The sequence below is a fragment of the Anneissia japonica genome, unplaced genomic scaffold (assembly GCF_011630105.1).
Source record: "Anneissia japonica isolate Jap-2015-1 unplaced genomic scaffold, ASM1163010v1 scaffold1165_len1893470_cov193, whole genome shotgun sequence".
NCBI classification, from domain to species: domain Eukaryota; kingdom Metazoa; phylum Echinodermata; class Crinoidea; order Comatulida; family Comatulidae; genus Anneissia; species Anneissia japonica.
The window spans coordinates 107818-125236 of NW_022709613.1; the positions used below are offsets into that span (position 1 = coordinate 107818).

General features: G+C 34.9%; 2 protein-coding genes across 3 annotated transcripts in view; one reads left to right on the forward strand and one right to left on the reverse strand.

Annotated features, from left to right (window-relative positions):
- The window catches only part of LOC117106904 (adenosylhomocysteinase-like), a 14662-nt gene extending 7215 nt beyond the window's left edge, over positions 1–7447 (reverse strand). Inside the window, exons 1-2 of one of the 2 annotated variants that reach the window (XM_033248426.1) lie at positions 7290–7447; positions 856–1046 (exon numbers count right to left, since the gene is read on the reverse strand). In XM_033248426.1, coding sequence (XP_033104317.1) covers positions 856–1046; positions 7290–7311 — 213 coding nt within the window. In that variant the 5' untranslated portion in view covers positions 7312–7447. The remainder of the gene's footprint in view (positions 1–855; positions 1047–7289) is intronic. The other variant, XM_033248425.1, reaches the window with a different exon arrangement.
- Positions 7448–7587: 140 nt separating this feature from the next.
- Positions 7588–17055, forward strand: LOC117106906 (V-type proton ATPase subunit d 1-like). The gene is made up of 7 exons (XM_033248429.1): positions 7588–7807; positions 8750–8921; positions 10060–10238; positions 10923–11080; positions 11781–11957; positions 12640–12717; positions 13521–17055. Exons 1-7 carry the CDS (start codon positions 7678–7680, stop codon positions 13680–13682), a joined length of 1056 nt encoding a protein of 351 aa, XP_033104320.1. The 5' UTR covers positions 7588–7677; the 3' UTR covers positions 13683–17055.
- Positions 17056–17419: the final 364 nt, after the last annotated feature.

Here is a 17419-nt window from a genome sequence, read left to right on the forward strand (position 1 = left end):
GGCTAGGTCTAGCCTAGCTAGGTAACATCGTTCGTTCATACATACGTATATTGAGCGTTAAGTACGTACAAATTTAACCCAACCTCTATTTTACGAATCCCCCGATTTACGTACGCCCTCCGGTCCCGTACCGTATGTAAAATCGAGGTTCTACTGTATATTGCCCCACAAATTGTAGCAATTTAATCAATCAAATCGGAAGAACTATCTCAGCAAACAGCAAGGAAAAATTATAACAGTCGCTCGCTTGTGTTTTAGGTCTAGCCGGCCAAGTGCGATAGCATGGCGATGCTCTGCTGCCTGTGGTTCCATATACAGCAAGGGTAACTTTCTTAAGTCAAGATGCCCTGTATGAGTGCCTAGCGGCTTAATACTTTTAAAAATTCCCAATTTATAAAGGGGGACACCCTTCCAAAATCCTTCCCCGGATGGCTCTAAGTGCCAAAGTACACCTCCTGCCATGGCCCTTCAAATATTCAATGAACAATTTTGGCAACTATTTCGATATAGTTGAGAACCCCTGGTATAAATAGTTTTCTCTTTAACATCAGTTGGTGATGGGTATCAACACCATATGTTATAATAGCTCTTTTAACCAGATCTTCTACTGGGAAGTGGTTTCTTCCAAGATGGAACCTCTGCCAGATTGTTCCAGAAGGAAAGGGTTTCGAAGCATTTCTCTCTGGCACAAACTGCCACCTCTACATCAACTGTCACAGGTTTCAGGAGGGCAAGTAGGCCACTGCAGTTTCCTGTATAATTTTTATATTTTATTTCCCCTCTTAAACAAGAACTATGATCCTCATTTCAGAGTGTCAGAAGAAAAAGACCAAAATAATAAGTGACAATAATTACCTCAGCACCAAGCTCAGTCAGTGTCTCAATGAGCACAGCTGTTTGGATGGTCATGTGCAGACAACCAGCGACGCGGGCTCCCTTCAGGGGTTTGCTGTCACCGTGTCGTTTTCTCATCTCCATCAGACCAGGCATCTCCTTCTCAGCTAGGGTAATCTCTTTGCGACCCCATTCGGCCAGAGACATATCGGCTGAGAATTACAAAAAAAAAATTGACCTGTTGTCAGAATTTGAGTGCTAGGGAATATTTGAATAACAGATATTGTTGGTACTTAATTTTAATTGAAAAAATATACTATTTCAATAATTGTAGCAATTCTAATTGACTTTACACAATAAAAGCATCAGAGACATTTCAAGAGTAAGCAAAATGGGCTAGATAAACAAATTGAAGGATGAAATTATAGACAAATGAATGGGACAATATGAAATGATATGAGTTAGTGAATGAAAAAATGAAAACTTTTTTTTTAAATTATAAATATAAAGCATTTATCTATCTCATTACTACACTGTTTACATTCACCAATAAAATTATTTTTATTTTCTCCTCTGCTTTTGCCAAAACCATTTTTATTTAATTTTTTTCTGAGCTTCTCCGACAACCATAAAAAAAAAATTATTTTTGTGAAACAAAATTACTCTTGTATATTCTTTTTAGTGTATATCAAAACACATTCTGGCCTCTGGACACAAAGTGTATTGTATTTTTAATGAGCTTTCAAAAATAAATAAAATATAATATAAATAAATATAAGGTATAAAAAGTCTCCCCTTTTAGAGTCGTATTAATAATTCTAGTCATGAATTGGCAGTAAAATTATTTCACAATAGAAATTATCTATAGGTTTGTAATTATTCCAGCTACTACAGAATTGATTGCTCATACAAAAAAGTCAGGCCACATGAACTGCATGTTGTAAACTCCCAATACGTGGCAACAGCCACCAAATTATACAAAAACAATTTTCATGGCATATACCAGATTAAACCAGATCCACTAAATCTATACAAGATACAGGTCAACTTTATTGTCAAAATCAAAATTCTGAGACATAGTATTTGTAGTTATACTGCAGAATCACAAATATATGTGATAATAATATATGGTTAAAAAAATAATTGTTAGTAAACAAACATTCTTAATACAGTTCAATTATCGTCTGAAATTTTGATTAAATAAATTACAATTAACGGTTTGTGGATAATTTTTTGTTGTTTTAAGTCTAACCCTGCCCGACCTACTAACAATAATGTCTCAATATGATGGATGGGATGAGTCTTGCGTAATTAAATTATTAATATCTTCCCAGGATTTCACTTGACATAATAAGGAGAATCAGATATATGCTTTTTCATAAGAATAAAAACTTTGATGACGAGTACATTTTGACCTTTTATTTATTTTCCAATACCAATCTATAAAATTCATAATGAACGTGACCACAAGCATTATTCTAAATCTGAATCTATATGATGAGGTACCAGTAGGAGAAATCGTGAAATAATTCATTGTTGTAAAATAAAATTGAAGCCATCTTTAGCAAAGTAGTTCATAGATTAAAACAGACTACAGGAAAGGTCTAAAGGAAATTATAATTACTGTATTAATCGTTTTGGGAAAAAAAAAAAAAAAAAAAATCAGGATGGTGAGGCAATGCCATTATACAGTATAAAAATATGAAGACTCGTTCCACTTAAGTATTTTCAGACATAAATTTAGTATGAGATAAATATTTTTTTTTTAAATTTTTCTAAATTCTTAATGGCTAAAGGAACAGGCGGTTGGAACAAGAATTAAAATTATTAGTAGTAGAGATGTAGTTTGGTGGTTAAGATGTTTGCCGTCCAAACCCAGAGTCCTGGGTTCAAATCCTGTGACAGCACAAGCACAGCACAATGGACCTTTCCACTAAGCTCCGCCCCTTGGATTTTGTTGCTAAGGTCCCACAAGACGGCAGTGTTAAAACATACGCGAACACGTGCGTTTGTGGGACAACACGTGTGTTTGTAAGACGTGCGCGTATTCCTAGGGTTGTTCTGATTAGTCAGTTGTTAAGTTTGATTGACATTCCGGAAAGGTCTATTATCCTCTACCCACTTGCTTCACTAAGCCTTCAGCAGTCCTGCAGCAACCTACACCTTTTGTGCTTATGCCACTACTCTTCAAAAATATATCCTGCACTTTGGGGTTGTACTATTTGATCGTACTTCTATAAAAATATTTCAATGGATGACATATGCATGCCAGGTCAAATATAGTATTTGATGCTGATAAGTGAAGGATGACTAATCAATTCTTTTTGCCAACACTGGCTACTATCCATTCTGTTGAAAACTGTTTTAATGAAATATTGATTTCACAAGTGCCTGTCTGGTATATATTTCATTGCGTGAATAATTTTATATCCACTAAAAAAAATTATTACAAATTATGGCGAAGTAACAATATTAATTGCTTGTGGTACATCCTGTCGCGTTTGTAATTTGATTTAACAATTGGCCCCCAAAAACGATCGAGCCCTGGACGATCGAGCCTAGAGTTTTAACTCTATACTTATATCTTGCACTCAAGGCAAATTATTGGGTAGTGATACGGAAATTTTTCATTTACTATGAAGTCTGAAGACAGTTACAGAAATGCATTTTACAAACTCGAAATGTGAAGCCAGTAAAAAACAACCCTTAACCCTATATCAACAACTTCTAAGGAAACACCTATCGCTGTTTTGAACATGAAAGTCATTAAACTCTGTTGCTTAATCACTATCATGTGAAGAAGCTTTATCTATTAACAAACACTTCAGACGACAGATTGTAAACAGTGATGATCAATAATTTTCAGTTCCACTACGAAAAAACATTGTCATCTTTTTCTGATTTGGAAGTCACAGCACTTCCCTTTTTTGCTGAATAACACCAAACAACAAGGTTTATTTGAAAACACTAAATCCACAAATAAGTTATGCTAGAAAAAAAAACCAAACAGGGTTACTAAGGCCTTTTTAAACAACACTGTTGGATTGAACACAGCACTTTGTCATTGATGAATTACCACTGGAGACCAATCCCCAACGATCACTTTTAAGTAATTTTGAAGCTGTGTTATAATTATATGGGAAATATTGTAAGGGTAAATTGCATTGTGGGATGTGTGTTCAAATCAGCAATTTTTTTTTCTCCCCAAATGCCAAGGAGTGCATTAATAGCACTTTCCATCCAGCCCACTGTTTTGTTTATACTAGGCCTATCCCTACACAGGCATCCCCACCCCAGTCTACGCCTACTCACGTACCACATATGTTAACGAGATAGTAGTAACTATGTACCACATATGTTAACGAGATAGTAGTAACCCAACATCGTTTCCGTCATAACAAATGAAATTATCTGCCGTAATTTGCCTTTAGTTCGCGAGTTAATGAAAATTATAAATCCTGACAGTATTTTAAGAAAGATACAGTCTTAGGTTTAACTTGAATATCTCAATCAATTGTTGATATTCTACATCCAGTAAGGTTTGAATAAACCATGCACAACATTTTCTCCATGAATAAACTAGACTCTACTCGGTGACCTCTACTTTGTCAGTGAATTACAGGTAGGAATCCCAATCCACAAAATTTGGGATTTTTTGCAGTACCCCTTTTTCCAGGTGTCTGTAATCACATGGATCTATTCCGTTTATACAACACCCATCACTGCTAAGCAGTTTTAAAGGGTGTTGTATAAACAGGCCCTACAGTAGCAGTCAATAAATGACGTAGCCATCAAAAACTGAATTTGACTTATTCTGTATTTATCTTTTTGCAACTCATGTAAAACGAAAGCAGTTATAATTATAGCATGGGTCTACATATTTTTGTCTGTTTACTATGCTACGAAGAGATATTTGAACCAGAGTCAAGGATTGGTCATCGCTAGCGATTGAAATTTTGCAGCAGAAATGGAGACGGAAAACCATCTTTAAGTCCAGTTTAGAATTAATTATTATTATTATTAATAAAAATAATGCTTTCCATTGTTTTGCCTTTTCACACACTGCAAATCTCTGCCATGATGATAGGGATTGTTTATTATTATTGTTTATTTCTGGCTTTCAAATCATTATTAATTGTTTATTATTATTTATTTATTATTATTTTATTAGTTTGATAAAGCCCTGGCATTAACCCTACAAATGGCCCTGAGTCTACACTTTGGATTTGTTTGGTGTCAAACTCACAAACTTCCGAAGATTATTTCTAGTGGGGTTGTGATAGTACTGTACACCCAAAGACAATCCCCTACTCATTTTCCAAGAGTCTACTGCGTTCTTTAACGTGTACATGGGCCATGTTGCACACAGGACAACTAGCTTTCAACGTTTCACGTGCTATTGAAACTTTTCCAACCTGCCAGCTTAAACACAAGGGCAGCAGGGATGGGAACAGAACTGGGACCAAGAGATCTCCACGGTTTAGTGCACACACAGTGGCTACCACCCCACTGAGCAAAGTTGTACATTCATGATCTAAATTTCACATGAATGTATTTACAAAGCCCAGACTTAAAACACTGACTGACAATGTGGCAAAATCGATAATAATTTAACAAGGCTGGTGGCAACAGACAAAAAAAATGAGAGACCAGAAGGAAGCATGATTAACATTAGTGTGAAAAAATAGCTCGCTATTGAAAATATGCATAAATTACACAAATTAAATTAGTTGGTTTTTCCAGGTAAGTAAGTATTCACGAAGTAGACTTAAATCCTTATGGGCAGCACGTGAAACATATTGAGACCAGCTAAAAGAAAAATATTCAAAGTACTGTGTATGCCTAAAGATGGAACATTTTAGACAGTGTTTTAAACATGTTTGTATGATTGTAACCTGGGTTTATTGAGCCAAAATAACCCTTGATATGCTAGGCATATTCCAGGCAAATGATCATCTTGGTTTGTATTAAACTTGTCATAGAAATACAATCCATTTTTGTAAAAAGAACACTTTATTATGAATATGAAGGCGTTCTCTCATTAAATTTATTTTATTGTTAATTCTGAAGTAACTCTGTGACCTGGAGCAGGCGGAGACATTGCATCCTGTGTACATGGTGGGAGGCCTTGCAGTGTACTGTGACCCAGATATATACCCCACAGTAAGATTGCATAACAGAACAGGTCACAGGAGATCAGCTTTATTACTCCAGATTTGCGACTTGACAGCGGTGGGTCCGCGAAAATGTGGGGGTTAGCAAAATGTAGGGGATCCGCTAGATTATTACTTTTTCTTGATTCCATTACAGTACCTTTGAAAGGCATGACTTTGTTCACTGTAAATTGTTTTAATTGGCATTGTACTGTAATTCCAATATTTTATTGGTGATCTCATAGAATCTTTTAATTTACTTCTGTATGTATTCTCATGTATGATGTTTAGTATAGGAGAGCCACTTGATTTCTTTTTTCCATGTTTTCTCTTGCATATTGAATAGGCCTAAATTAAAAAAATCAGGAGATGAGAGTGCCCTAAATTTGACCAAATTAAAAGTAAATGGGAGATAACAGAATATTACACTCAAATTTTGAGTTCGACTGTCATTTCTGGCCATCTAGAAGTGCCATAAACATAAAAATTTCCTACCTCCTCCCCAACCATGGTTGGGTTCAGGAAGTATAAAATCCCCTATCTGAAAAATTTACTCTCTGTACCACTCCCCTTCTAAATTACCTTCAAAATTTTGAGTCTGACAGTGCCATTTCCGGCCATCTAGAAGTGGCAGACATAAACAATTTTGTACTACTATAGTTGGGGCTGAGGTGGTTTCTATTTCGAATTCCAGGAATAGCCACTGTCTAATGTTGTACTTCCGTGGCGAATAATCTTCTACCTGTCTGTAGGAGTAATCTTATTGTTGTTGGGAAATGGACAATGAGTACAATTTGGACATGGGGTCCTTGAACGCAAAAAAGGTTGGGAACCACAGTTCTACAGTGCATCATGCTATGTCTACTACTTACTAAGCCTAGCCTTGCCCATGGAATGAATAATACTTAGGCCTAATAATAGAATAGAATTATAAATATAAATTGAAACAAGAAAGAAGCAGCTTGTTTTCAGTCACAGACCGCGGCCGTACTGAAATGACCCTAAGTAGTAGTATAAAGCTGGCATTTTAAAAACTCCGCCTCCTTCCATTCATGGTTTTATTCTGACTGGACTGTACTGTACAGCATGCAAGGCTTTGCACCGGTTTTGTTTGTACCGCGTCCCGGTTGCAAGAGCGTGCCGCTAGACCCCTCCTACTTCTTGGTGAATTCAAATTCAACGAAGGGCCTGGCGATTGCATTAAACATTTTCAAATTTTAGCAACTGAATGGTTCTTTAACAATAAAATATTGATATTTTAACTACGCCTATTAGTATTTGAGATAATAAACATGGGCTTACCAACTTTAAATGCATCCTTCATTTTTACCTTGGCCTAACGTCTAATCTTCCAAGAGAATACCTGCTGCCTACTCCACCTTCCGTGTCGGGCGATAGAAAGGACAAATAGCAGCATTCACGTGTAATTTATTTAAGCCGATCCCCAGGCCATGCCATGCCACAAATCGAGTCCTTTTATCATCTCGTGAACAGACACCTTCAATAATTGGATAACATTTTTAATATAACGGTTCTGTTTCGCCAATCAAGAAGGCCGTTAAATACAGCTTTTGTACGGGTCATTGTGGGGTCATTTATATGTCACATGATTTAATCGTACTTCTGGGATCGAAAAGATTGGATTGCCCGTATTTTTTAGGAGAACGTACTGAAATTACCAACTAAAATCATGTATAATATGCCAGAAATGACGTTTAATATAAATGATGGATATTTAGAAGGGTTAATTAGAGGCTTCAAAGGTGGAATTTTGAGGCAAACGGACTACCTGAATCTTGTACAGTGTGAAATTCTAGAGGGTAAGTAGCCTAGCTTCAGCTTAGACTAGGCCTAGGCCTCCTATTAACTAGGCCTAGCCTAGGTAGTGGTGGTGTAGGAGATGGTCCCTCCGGCGCCTGCTGCAGCATAGACCCCACCGTTCTCTTTCGTCACGGCCTAGCTTGACACTTTGTAAATAGGGTCTATAGCAATGAATGGCTATAAATTTAAAAATAGAACGAAACCCTGGCTGGTCAAGCAGTACAGTTACTTACAGTATTATTGCTAAATTAACAGAATTTTATACTTTGTCCTACTTTGTAACTTAAGCCTAGCCTAGGCCTACCTAGCCTAGCCTAGTTTTATTTAGACAGTCTAGGCTAGGCCTCTAGAATAGGGCTGTTTGCAGATATTTTGTGTCTTTGGATGAAAGTAACTCCCATTTTGTTTGCTGCCAACTGATCAGATTGGCTTTTTAGTCAAATCAAAATATAAATGAACAGTTTTGTTGGTGTCTTTGTTGTTGTCACTTTTCCCAAGGAGGTTAGGTTTTCCAAGTGTGCTAGAAGTAGAAGTGATTCTAACAATATTTTATGAGCAGCACCAGATGTTTCCCCACCAGGAGTTCTCTTACAGTTCAGGGGTCCAAGGTCCCTTACAAGGGGTTCATGTTCCTCCACAGGGGTCAAAAGTCACTCAGTCCCACCATTAGTTTAATTTATTAGACCTTATCACTGTAAAATTAAAACAAATGAATATAATATTATTTTCTGTTAAAATTAAATAAAATAGATTCAAAAGAAATTCTGTATTTTTTTAAATATTTTCCTTTTTGGCTTTTTGTGATTTAAAATATTATTACTGTAATGCTATTGAAAAATGATGTATTAGTTACAAACAACAAAACTATTATGTAACAATGCCACATGTCAAGCCATTTAACATGATATATAATATATTTATAATTGTTCTTGTTATTATAGATTTGAAATTGCATCTTCAAAGTACAGACTATGGGAACTTTTTGGCGAATGAGCCGTCCCCATTGAACGTGTCAGTTATTGATGATAAATTAAAGGAGAAATTAGTGATAGAATTCCAGCATATCAGGAACCAAGCTGTGGCCCCTCTATCCACATTTCTGGATTACATAACGTAAGTGATTGCTGAAGCCTGAATCATTGTTATTTCTTTTCTAAAAGCCACATGATTAAATCCCATGATTGCATGTTTGTTTAAAGGCGAGACTTTGTTTTATTCCTTGTTTCGCTTACTTATTTTTTTAAAGATTATCGGAGGAGGGCGAATTAAAAATAAAAATAAAATTTTGTTTTCTTATTTAGCAAATAGTTTTTGCCAAAATCATCCAGACGGAGGAGAAAATAAAAAATAAAATTTTGGTGAATGTTATACAGGATTTATATAATTAGGAAGAAATATACATATCTTATCTTTGGAAATTTCAAGGCAGCAGAGGGCGTAATAAAAATTAAGAAAAAATTAATTTTTTCTGAAATTTTCACTTTCGCTAAATTGGCCAAAAATAAAATTTTATTTTTATTCGAAATCATCAATATTTGCAGTCGGCGGGTTCACTAAATAAGGTATAAAAAAGCTCACAGCCTCCCTCTCCCCCCCCCCCCCCATTTGCAATTTGCTGCTCCATTTAAAGAGAGAGCAGCTTAGTTCAGTCGGCTAATCTGGTGGTAGTAACTGTGTGTGCGCTGAATCATGGAGATCTCTAGGTTCCCGGTTCAATTCCCATCACTTGCTTCTCCTTGTATTTCAGCTGGAGGGCTGAAATACAAGTTATAATACCGCACCGTCTTTTGGATGAGGTGTTTAAGCTGTTGGTCCCGAGTGCATTGATGGCCCATATGCACGTAAAAGAACGCAGTACACTCTTCGGAAAAGAGTAGGGGATTGACTCCCGGTGTACTGCCCAATCACCACCAGAAGGACTCCATTGGAAATAAGACTTCCTCTAGACTTTCTCATTAAACACCCCCTATCAGCTGCGCCCTGGTTATAATTCACACTAAACGAATCCGCTTGAACTAGCATTCACTCAAAAGCATTTGCTCAAATTGACTGGCATTCTATGAACGTACTAATACTATGTAAAATTTGGACGAAGTTTTTACTATTTAAATTAGAAAAGTATAATTGTTTAGGGGCCTACTGTATATGTTTTATAATTAAGAATTAATTATTGAATTTAAAAGTAAAATTAAATTTTAATGAAATCGCTTTGAATGGAATTAAATTGTGATATTTCATTTTTTTATGACAGGTACAGTTACATGATTGACAATATCATTCTGCTAATCACGGGAACGCTTCATCAACGATCGATTTCGGAACTCATCTCCAAATGCCATCCCCTAGGAAGCTTTGAGCAGATGGAAGCAGTGAATATTGCCAGCACGCCGGCAGAGCTTTTCAACGCTATTATTGTAGATACCCCACTTGGTATGTCCTTGCAGTACATGAATTCAGCCAGTGGCGATGCCAGAAATTCCCCGAGAATGTCCATGTTCCTTGACAGAAGTAAAATTCCCTCCAAGGTTGCTGAATGGGGGAAGAAGTAGGGGAGGGGCTGTGCCCTCGTGGACTCCCCGCACTGGCACCGACACTGAGTTTAGCTTCTGTAAAGTTTAAAGCCAACTTACTGTCAGTGTAAAACAACCTAAAGATACTAAAATGAAGTCATTGTATTCTATTTACCTTCATTTATTTTCATTTATTTATTTCGCCACAAAAATCTCCACAAACCATCCTGATATATTCAGGGTAATCTTGATTTTTTTAAAATTTTTTCTAAATAAGTCCTGATTTTCATATTTTTCTAAGAACAAAAATCTGGTTTTACTGTAATAGTTTTATTATAATAATTTTGATTTGAATTTGAACATTACAGACCACATACACACCTGAATACAAACAATTGTTTATCTTTTGTTGTGTCGTTGAGTTTGTGATAAGTTAATTATGAAATGACTTACCTGTACTGTTTATTCAAGTATCATTTATGAATTATTTATTTTATTTACTTCATTCATTAATTATTCGTATGTGGTAACACTTTGCCCATTGTGTTCGGTTACGTGAATGTATAATAATATTTATAATGTTTCGTAAATTTTGTTTCACCAGCACCCTTCTTCCAGGAATGCATATCAGAACAGGATCTGGATGAGATGAACATTGAGATCATCAGAAACACCCTCTACAAAGCATACTTAGAATCCTTTTACAAGTTCTGCGAGTCCCTTGGAGGAACGACTGCTGATGTCATGTGCAAGATCCTAGGTGTAAGTCTTCAATGGAACTATCCATTATTTTAGTCATTTTCACAAGAGTACAAAACATAGCCTGGGGAGGGAGGGAGTAACGGTATATGTACTATTTTATGAAAAAGAGAAAATAATTATCTCAAAATTGATAACAATCATTTTATTGTGTACTTTTTTTTTAGTTGGGGGGAGGGAGATGAGTTACAGTAAAAATACATGCTTTGTACATTTAAAAATGATGAAAGATGGGATGACCTCAAATGCATCAATCAAAAGGTTACACAAGCTCATAGTAATCTTTATTCTTTTTAGAAGTGATTTACGAGCAAAGAGAATCGTTTGGTTTCCCATCCCCAAAGTCGGGATTTCAATTCCTCACTGTGCATTTTAACTGCATTGCCATTCTTCACCCAGGATTAACTTGGTAGGATTGCCTGCCTGACCTAATGACCTATCCTCAAGGCTATGGTTTCAAATCCATTGCTGTGCATTTTGATTGTGGTTCTTGGCATTTTTTATGCATTGCCTTTCTCCACCCAGGATTAACTGGGTAACTGGTAGTGTTGCCAGCTCCTGCACTGATTTCAGTAGGAACATGCATGTTGACCTAATGACCTGGAAAAGAAGTGCTTCTTATCTGCAAATAAAGGCGCTATATAAATAAGCAAGTATATTTAAAAATAATCATGTGTTAAATACCATTAATTTCAAATTTTAGTTTGAAGCAGATAGGAGAGCGTTCATTATCACAATCAACTCATTTGGAACCGAGTTGACCAAAGAAGACCGTGCCCGGCTTTATCCTCAATGCGGCCAGCTGTACCCGGACGGCCTTGCCGCTCTGGCCAAGTGCGATGACTACGAACAAGTACGGTCTGTGGCTGACTACTATACGGTAAGCCAACACTTTTGTACCTTTTTCAAACCTGTTGTACCCCAGTAAGCATGCTTTTGAGGAATTCTGCTTTTGAATATCCATTAAATTTTATCTTTAGCCTGTTAGTAAACACTTGCTGCCAATGAAAAAAGTTTTTACAAAAAAAAAATTTTTTTAATGAAATTTCCAAATAAGAAATCAGTGTTGAAAGATAATGCTGTTTTAAATGCTATGAAAATTTTAAAATATAATTAGTATTCCATTTCTTTAGATCAGCATATTATCAGTGCATTAACTACATTATTTCATTAACCTAGCTTCTTGTTTATTAGATTCTGTTGCATGAATAAATATCTCATTTATAATCAATTTTAAGAGATTGGTAGTAAAAAAAAATGGCACTGGTTCAGTTTTTTACTGGTACGAACTAACACAATCAAAGTAGATTGTATTAGTTCGTGAAATCAAGAAAGCGCGTCAAAATACGCGCTGTTGTTGTTAAGGACTTTTGTGTGGTAAAGAATACAAAATTGCTTGACAACCAATACTTGCCTGTTTTGACGCGCTACTGTGATTTCACGAACTAACACAATCTACTTTAATTGTGTTAGTTCGTGATGTGAACGACGATAGTGAGGACATTTATTGTATAATATGAATGTTTACTTATTGTTTGTTTATTAAAATTCCCTCAATATAGGAATACAAGGCATTGTTTGAAGGCGCCGGAACCAACCCTGGTGACAAAACATTAGAAGACAAATTTTTTGAACATGAGGTATGTTATATTTGTTGACCACATTTGTATCTTATTTATTTCATATCAAATTACTCAGATATTTTAATCTTTCTTTTTATATATTGATTTTCTTCTGAACTTTTGGCATTAATGCAGTGTAAAATTATTTTCTTGTTATCGGAATCACTATGTTTGACTAATATTTATGAAAAATTAAGACATGCGAAAATCAACGAAGGAATTTGGCATCCAGAAATTAAATAAGAGCAAAAATGTGAGCTCTTAATCATGGAGATCTTTAATCCCTGGTTCAGTTCTGTCCACTGCTCTTCTTGTGTTTTAGCTGAAGGGTTGACATGCATGTGTCAGTAGTGCAGCGTTTTAGGCCTAGTTTTCATAAAAGTTGTTACACGCTATCGCTGTCCTTTGGCAACGCTGATTGGTCAGTTGAATCAGGGAGCGTTCCAAATTGTGTTGTGGATAGCTATGCAGCGCAACAATTGAAGTGAAAGCGCTGTAGCGACTGTGTAGCGAGTCTGTGGGAGGAGACGTTTCAGCAGTTGGTCCTGTAGTATGCAATATGGCCCATGTGAATGTTAAAGAATGCCACACACTCTTCAGAAAGTGTATTACCCAATTCATCACCAGAAGGACCTCACTGAAAATATGTCTACTGATTTCATTTTTTTGGTGTATCTTACCGAAAAAAAAAAATATGATCCAACAAATATCTTTATATTTTATACCAATTATTGATATGCTGCCATATAATTTTCTTCAGTTATATTAAATGAGGAATCATAGCGCTCTTTTTAGACTTGTTTTTTTCATTACTTTTGCAGGTCAAACTGAATGTGCTAGCCTTCATACAGCAGTTCCACTATGGCGTGTTCTATGCTTACCTCAAGCTAAAGGAACAGGAATGCAGGAATATCGTCTGGATCGGAGAATGCGTGGCGCAACGGCAGAGAGGCAAAATTGACAACTATATACCAATCATGTGATAAGGCATAGCACCTCTCCAGGCTGACTACACAGAATACATAACAGATACTTAACAAAAAATAAATTTAAAAAACGCAGAGCTATATAACACAAGATACCAACATCTTTACCATATAATACCTATATTATATATAAATAATGAAGATGATTATATTGCATAGTTATTATATTTATTTGAAATTATGAGATGCATGTGAGTGTATATTTGTGTGAGTAGTTGTGATTTATAAATTATTAATCTGATGTGATCAGATGTTTTTATTTCGGCAATACAGTATCAAGTTTGCTAGACCATTCCAGTATCAAGATTGGTTAGTGTGAATATTAAGGTTTAAGTACAGCATGTAATGGATATAAAAGGGATATCGTAAATAATTAGGTAAGAGCTGATCAAATATTTAGACGCATCGATTTGATTTTTTTTTTTTCAAAACTTATTCTCAAAGCACAGGGGAATTTTCAAAAATTGATATATACAATCTTTTGCAAGCCTTTTACGGGGTGGAAAACATGGGGAAAATGTTTACACGTGCCTTTCGTGTGGTGTAAATTTGTATGACTAAAAAAAATTGGATCTTTTTAAATGGGTTATACAAAATTATATTTGACATAAAACATTATAAGGCCTAAAAAAAATGTTTGTCCTAACTCACTGAAATAGAGACGGCAAAACCAAAAAACTTAAAAAGAGTTTGTTTTTTTGTTTTTTTTTAGTTTTTTTCTTTACAAATTAAAAAAAAATGTGAGTGAATTGATTTTTATTTTTTGCCAGATGCTCTACAAAATTGTCTGAAGTTGTTGTCTGATGTAAGATATTGCCATTCTAGGCCTACATTCATTGCAAAATGTCACTTTGACTTAATCCTCTTGGTTCCCCTGGGGAGCATAGGGCGTCCACTGTAAGTCTCCATCTCACCCGTATCTGTGCCTCAGCTTTGTTTTCCACCCATGTAATATTGATATTTTTCAGATCTTGTAGAGTGGAGAGATGCCAGTTGTTCTTGGGTCTGCCCTGTATTCTTTCCCCCTGCGGGTTGTAGTCTAGGGCCTGCTTGGTGACATTTGTAGGGTCTTTCCTTAAAGAATGGCCTATCCATCCCCAATTCCTTCTCTTTATTAGGTTGCTGATCTCTTCCTGATTGGTTTTACTCCACAGTTCCTTCTTGGCCACCAGATTTTTAGGATGTATCTAAGGCATTTACTGATAAATACTTGCAGCTTGTTTTGTAGTGATTTTCCATGTTTCTGAACTATAGAGCAGAACTGGCTTGACATTTGTATTGAAAATATGCATCTTGGTATTGTTTGAAATATTTGAGGAAATCCATATTGGTCGCATGGTCCTGAATGCATGTCATGCCTTTCCAATGCGAGCCTCAACATTCTTTTCGGCTCCATCATCAATGCAAAATGTCAACTGTAGGTGATTTTTGTTCCATCTGATGAGTTATTTTGAGAAAAAAAAATCTTTTTGTGCCTACAATTTTTTATCATTTTAAAAAGAAGGGCTAACAAACAATTTATTTTTTTAGGCCTAATTATGTATCCTGTGAGAACTCAATGTTTTTTAATTCTTTATGGTATGGAATATTTTTTACTCAAAATTAAGATCTGCGACGACTGTTCAAAAAAGTTTTTACACAAAATTTGTGCTAAGCGTGGAAAGATCACCTTTTTTGTGATGCTTTTTTGAGAGAGCTGCTTGTTTGATCATTTACGGTATTAACTACATCGCTGTATATTTTCTAGATTTCAATAATCTGTCGAAAATAATCATTCCAATGTAGGAAGTAATGTAATTCATGTCTGTTAATGCATTTATGGTTATATATATATATTGGTATTGGTTATTTTGTTTACTAACTCAACAGTAACTATATTTGTGACCAGCTCTGGCAAACCCTTTGTTTGTCGCAATTTCTAATTTCCCGCAAACACCCAAAAACGTTCGAGAATCAGAATTTTTAACATTTTCATGTTTTTTTGCATTTCATAAAAGGAGATATATTGAAGAACATTTCTGCAAAAATATCAATCACTAAACTAAAAAGCATATTAAAATTATTTTAAAAATACAAATCTTAATACTCAAAACCTACATGGCTGATATCCAATGAATTAAGTATTCATAACTTCGCTATTTACTCAACCAATTTCGATCAAATATACACTGTTTTAAAGAATTCAGGCAGAAGTTTGAAATACCAAAAACTCAATTTTGAACTTTTCCTACAAACTGCTGGTTTTACCAGAGCCTGTCACATTTGTTTAGGGCGTGTTCATGAATCTCGGATTTAATATTGATGATTTTTAACTGGAGGTTGTATATTGTCAATGATATCAGATTGCAAAAAAAAAAAAAGTAATAAATAGACCCTATAAGCATTGTCTCAACAAGTACATAGGTACTGTATATACCTAGATATTGATTACTATAAGTTCTTTTATTTGTAATATATACTGTAATTAATTTTCTTTGGTTATAGTAGGATCCACAAAGGTTTTGTCATCCGTTGTTTAGTACATCTCCGCCAAGTTCTGCAGATATAAACCTCTAAGCTATAAATATACATTGTTCTACCTGAGAATGTCTTATTCGGTGCCCTTGTTTTATATTTACAACATATATTGTATAGTAATAATAATAATAATGATGGTCGGTTTATAGAGTGCATTGTAGAGACCTTTGTGCACTTAAAAATTATTACCCCAGTCTTTTTGAAACACATGTAACCATAATGTAGTTATTGTTTGCATGTTGTTGGTAGTTTCATTTATGAATAAAAAGACTATTAAATATTAAAAATAGAAAGGGAAAACTTACCATGGTATCAATAGCTTGTGCTCCCTGGTGTAATAAAACAATGTCCTAACTTGGAATAAACCTTTGTAGTATTTTGTTCTTAGTTATGGGGGAACTGGAATAAACATTTTAGTATATTTTTCTTAGTTATGGGGGGGGGGGGAAGTTCAATTATATATTGGTATTGTTTTTTTATCATCTCTTGAAAAGTGTGAAGGAAAATAAACTTTTCTTTGATTAACACAGCTTTTACATACAACTTAGATTATTGTTACAATATATTACCATACGGTTATTGTTATTTGGTTATATAGAGGGAGACACAAGTATTGTATGGATGGTATATAATGATCATGAACTACATAATGGTGTGATTAGTCTGTAAATATTATCATGATATATGTGTTTGGTTGTATAGCACCCGTATTAAAAATAAAATATTACATTAACGTTACATTTTAATATGTTCACAATTACTTAATGTTTAATTTAGGTGCTACCGACACACATCTCTTATGAATATGGGTATTTAACATGGAATAAAGATACCATAATATGTATAGAAATTAGATGTGTCTTCATGTGTATTTGTTCGTTTACATTATATAGATCAAATATGGATAAATTCTTCAGTTGAGACTGCAAAATGCACATCTCATTCCTTCCTAATTTACAGTAAATTACAAATTGGTACTCGAATATAAGAACATGTTATACTGTATAATTGTATCAAGCATAGGCCTATCTCTTCAAAGAGAAGTTCCCTTTTCAGTACAGTACAATTTTCAGCATTTCTTCATCTGTAAAGCCATTTAAAATGAAATATACCTCAGTATTTATTGACAGTTTCAATGCTTGTTTTTGCTAAGCACCAGTACTTCATTTTCTTGTTAAAGTTTTTTTTTCATGTTTATTTCTTTTTACTTCAGAACT